A 4,505-nucleotide genomic window follows, 5' to 3' on the forward strand; every position below is an offset into this window, starting at 1 on the left:
ACATAAAGCCAAAATGAAACTAAATACATGTTAGCAACCTCATTCACAAACATTAGTCAAAATATATACATTTAAAAAGGAACAAAAAGCTATAATTTGAGGAAGTTTTTTTTTTTTTTCTAAAGTGTATTTTATCATAATTTGCAAGTGAGTTGCTGGCGGTCTAGAAAATCAGCTAATCGGAAAGGGAGCTCCGGAAAAACACGTGGAAACAGTTCTACATGGGAGAGGAATGCTAGTTGACAGTGAGAGGCATCTTTCAAAACCAATTCTGTGCTTTCTTTCTGCTTTATTTTTCCAGTTTTGCTAAGTAATAAATATATAATTATGACCCAGACAAAAAAGTCTGATTTAATCTTAGATAAAATTGCGGTTCTGAAATAGTTCCGCAATTCTTAAAAGTTAACTTTGACATTTGCTTCAACTTTTTTTTTTTTGAGTCTAAAACCGACTCAAATTTAGGGCAACGAGAATAACACATTTTCCAAGACTCAATGTTTTCATTGACATTCACACATTTACAGTCTTAAGGTGGACTCAGCCCTGAGGGGAAGTAGCAAGCGAGCTTTCCACGCGTATGTAAACTGCGTCACAAGTCCAAGCCAGCAGACTCAGGCAGATTCCTAGAATATCCAACTGACAACTTCCACCCTACACGTGTTTTTTTGCATTTCTTTTTATTGGGGAAGGAAAAAAAAAAAAAAAAAAAGAGCTCCCGCTTTGATTTGCATACGGGATGAAACAGAAGGCCGGGTGATCATCTCTCATACAAAGGCCCGATTCGAGCCGGTCACTGGTCAAGAGTAGATCCGGTATGGGGTCTGCAGAGTTCTGCAGAGTTCAAACAGTACACACAGAGGCAGGGGGCCCAGAGCCACCCTCCTCTAAGAAGCTAACGACCGGTCATCAATGCTCCCTTTTGCCAGATATTTCAGACCTAGCATCAGAACCGGATGCATGCAACACAGACCGAGGAGGACCGGAGGGGGCGGGGGGGGGGGGAACATGAGACACAAAAAAGCAAAAAATCCAACCAACAAAACTGGAAAGTCGTAGACTTTCTCCTCCCACCTCTCTGGGTCAAAACGCAACAGGTTCCGAAGTGCAAAGCGAACACCGAGCTGGCGCACACATCCTCGCTCTTAAAGTTGGCTGCGGAAGTGCGGGTGGGAAGGGATCCTAGCATCCACACGCACGCTCGCTCGCTCTTGCCCGGCCATTCAAGCCCCGGCTGGCAATCTCCGCCTCTGCCCTACACCTATACATCTATGTACACACACCCGGGGCCCCCAGTCGCCCCCGGGGCGCACGGGGAGGCCGCGAGTCTCGAACCTATACATATGTACACGTGCGCACTCAGGTCCTCGCGGGTGGGCCCCGCGGGGTCATAGCGCGGCGGCGTAGGCCGCGGGGTAGGGGTCCAGCTGAGGCTTGCCCATGCCTGGCAGCAGGATGTAGGCGAGCGGCGGCTGCAGCCCGGGGCTGGGCCACGCGCTGCAGTTGCACGGGATCATGTAGCCCGGGTTGCCCGGGCTGGGGTGTGAGTGCGTGTGCCCCCCGGCGGCCGCCGCGGCCGCTGCAGCCGCCGCCGCCGCACCGTGGAAGGCTCCCGCGCCCGCGGCGGGGTACCCGAGCGACGACGCGTAGGGCAGGCCGGACGACGACGACGAGATCTCTGCCATCTTGGAGCCCAGGTCGAGCAGGGAGTAGGGGCTGCCCGCGGCGGCGGCGGCGGCAGCGGCGGCGGCGGCGGCCGCGGACTGCGGGAAGAAGACGCGCGCGGCGGCGGCGGCGGCGGCGGCGGCCGCCTTCTCGGGGTTCGCGAGCAGGGACTCGGGGACCAGGCCGCCGCCCGCGCCTGCGTGCAGCCCGGCTCCCGCCTTGAGCGCCGGGTGCTCGGCGTCCGCCACGCCGCCCAGGCCGTAAGGCACCGGGAAGGCGAACTTGTCCTTCTTGAGCAGCGTCTTGGGCTTGCGCCGCGGCCGGTACTTGTAGTCGGGATGCTCCTTCATGTGCATGGCTCGCAGGCGCTTCGCCTCGTCGATGAACGGCCTCTTCTCCGACTCGGTGAGCAGCTTCCACTCGGCGCCCAGGCGCTTGCTGATCTCCGAGTTGTGCATCTTAGGGTTCTCCTGGGCCATCTTCCGCCGCTGAGCCCGCGACCACACCATGAAGGCGTTCATGGGTCGCTTGACGTGGTCCACCGGCTTGGACATGCTGTCGCCGTGCCGCGGCTGCAGCCCGCCGCCGCCACCCGGGGCCTCGGCCTCCGCCCGGAGGAAATCAATGTTGGCTGCCAGCAGGGACCCGCTCAGCAGGCGGCCGTGCGTCCCGGCGTCGCCCCCGCTCGGGAAGAGGGGCGCAGAGGACCGGCCCAGGGCCCGGGCGCTGCGTCCCGGGCCGCTTGGGTCTCTCTGGCCGAACTCTAGGAAAGATCCTCTTCGGGACCCTGGAACTTCTTGGCAGTGTCCCCACTCCGCGGTGGTACTTTGCCCTCTGCTTTCTTTTTGTCCTTCACTCGGGGTGCCTTTGCTCGTCAACTCCCTGCAGGTGGCCACTGCCTGGACCGGCTCTGCCCTTTCCTCTGTCGGCAAAGCCTTAAATGCCAAGCAGCCCCGAAAGTTGAGTGACGGAGGATCTTGCACCAAGTTGGGCCGAGGAGCCCGCCGCCGCGTGCTGCCAAGTGCCAAAAGGGGCTCTCGGCCGCTGGAGTGTTTGGGTTTTCCGCGGTGACTTTCTCATTTGACAGAAGCAGATGGGAGTGGGGGAGGGGTGGCCCGCGACGAGGAAGAGGAGGGGGGAGGGTCTGGGCGCGCAGAGCACCGCGATGGATAGAAACGCAAACACACGGCCGGCCGGTCTTCTCGACTGGAGTCAGGGCGCGCTGAGGGAACCCCCAATCCGATAGCCTTGCTGAGGGCGGGCACTGTCCCCCGGCACCTGCCTCGAGAGTCTCGCCCCCCAGGCTTCCGCGCAGGAGAGGTGAGGAAAGAGGTGGGATGAGGTTTTGAGCAAGCCCGAGTCGCCGCCGGGCCTCAGTGGAAACGGTCCGCGCTCTCCGAATCGCGGCGAAGCCCCGGGGCCATGCTTGCTCTAACGGCACCTAGCCCCTCCAGGCTCGCCCGCCGACTGGGGCTCCGGGAGCACTCCAGGCGTGGAGGGCGGCGCCGTGCAACGCAGCTGGCCGGGCCGGGCGGCTTCTCCTCCTGCCTTCGGTCGTCGTAGCCAGACACTTGCAAACTAACTTCTTGCAAGTTTCCGGCCCGGGCTCAGCCGCGCCCCTCTCGGTGAGCGCGCGGAGAAGCGTGCGCCCGCGTGTGTTCTGCGCCCGGGAGCCCGTCTCTCCCGGCTTCTCCGGGGGCCGTGGGCTGGATGGGTGGGGGGGACCCAGGTACTGAAGGAAGGGGATTAAAGAAAACGCGCCATCACCTCGGATCCCGGGTCTGCGCTGGGGCCGCTCCTGCTTTCCCCACTCCGGGCCCCTTCCGGGCCCAGGCCGCCGCTCCGCCGCTCCCAAGGTGGCTGGAGCCCTCTGTACCAGCTCAGGTGAGTGTCGCCACCTGCGAGTGTAGGCGCCGGCAGCGGGCGCTGGGTGTGCATGTCCAGCCGCGACTGTGTGTGAGTGTGTGTGTATATCCTGGGTGTGCGGAGGAGGAGGAGCCGGGGACTCCAGGAGGGAGGAGGGACCAGCGGAGCCTCCTCCCGCTTCCCCCTCCCGACCTGAAATTAACAGGATCGCCCCCTCCCTCCTTTCGCCCCCTCCCAACACTCCTCCTCCTACTCTTTTTCACTTGGAGTGCAGGTTTAGGCGAGTGGAGAGTCCGCCCCGCGCCGGGAGTCTGCGCACTATTCGGCGCTTGGCAACCCTTGGTGTCGCCGGCGGTTGCCCCTATTCGGCCCAGCGCTACCATGGCTCTGCTGCCGGCTCCAGAAAGCCTCTTCTGGGAGGATAAAGGTGGTACACCCGAGGAGCCGAGCTTCAGGAACTACGGAGGAAGAGGGTTAAGCCTGAGGAGGTGTGGTGGGGGCGGGGAGAGGGGGCGTCTTTGAAAGTGAGACTGTTCCGAAAGGCAAGAAAGTGCTCATTTTCCTCGGAGGGCCAGATGTGACTTGCAACGGACACTTCCCGCATTTTCTTGCCTGCTGATGCACTCAGTCAGAGGTAGTGGAGCGAAAAATAGCCTAGCATGGACAGGGTGTTTTATTGGCAAGCTTTCGGCAAAGGAGTGAGCCTAGGCTGAGTCTGAATCCTCATCTGAATACCCAGCTCTTTCATAATTGTCTTCTGCCTTGTTTTGCTTTCTTTTAACCTTGGTCATCAGAGGCACCTCGGTGTCATCTCTTTAATATTCAGTCTCCCCACCGCATGGGGAGGTGCCTCAAATCAGGATTATAAATCATTTCTCTAAACAAACTTTAAAAAACATGCTCCACACTAGACTACTTTTATGCTGTTGAGCACATTTTCTTGCTTGGTAATTAGAGCAATTATAATTGACGCTCTG

The 4,505-nt window shown here is 59.3% G+C and overlaps 1 protein-coding gene across 1 annotated transcript; it reads right to left on the reverse strand.

The window, feature by feature from the left end:
* Window positions 1–425: 425 nt before the first annotated feature.
* Sox21 (SRY-box transcription factor 21) lies at window positions 426–3,670 on the reverse strand. The gene has a single exon (XM_036199580.1). The coding sequence runs from the start codon at window positions 2,214–2,216 to the stop codon at window positions 1,386–1,388; it is 831 nt and encodes a 276-aa protein (XP_036055473.1). The 5' UTR covers window positions 2,217–3,670; the 3' UTR covers window positions 426–1,385.
* Between the last annotated feature and the right edge of the window lie 835 nt (window positions 3,671–4,505).

The sequence above is a fragment of the Onychomys torridus genome, chromosome 9, assembly GCF_903995425.1.
Source record: "Onychomys torridus chromosome 9, mOncTor1.1, whole genome shotgun sequence".
NCBI classification, from domain to species: Eukaryota; Metazoa; Chordata; class Mammalia; order Rodentia; family Cricetidae; genus Onychomys; species Onychomys torridus.

Coding starts and splice junctions, on each gene's coding strand:
- Sox21 (XM_036199580.1), bottom strand. CDS start 2,216: ATGTCCAAGCCGGTGGACCACGTCAAGCGACCCATGAACGCCTTCATG.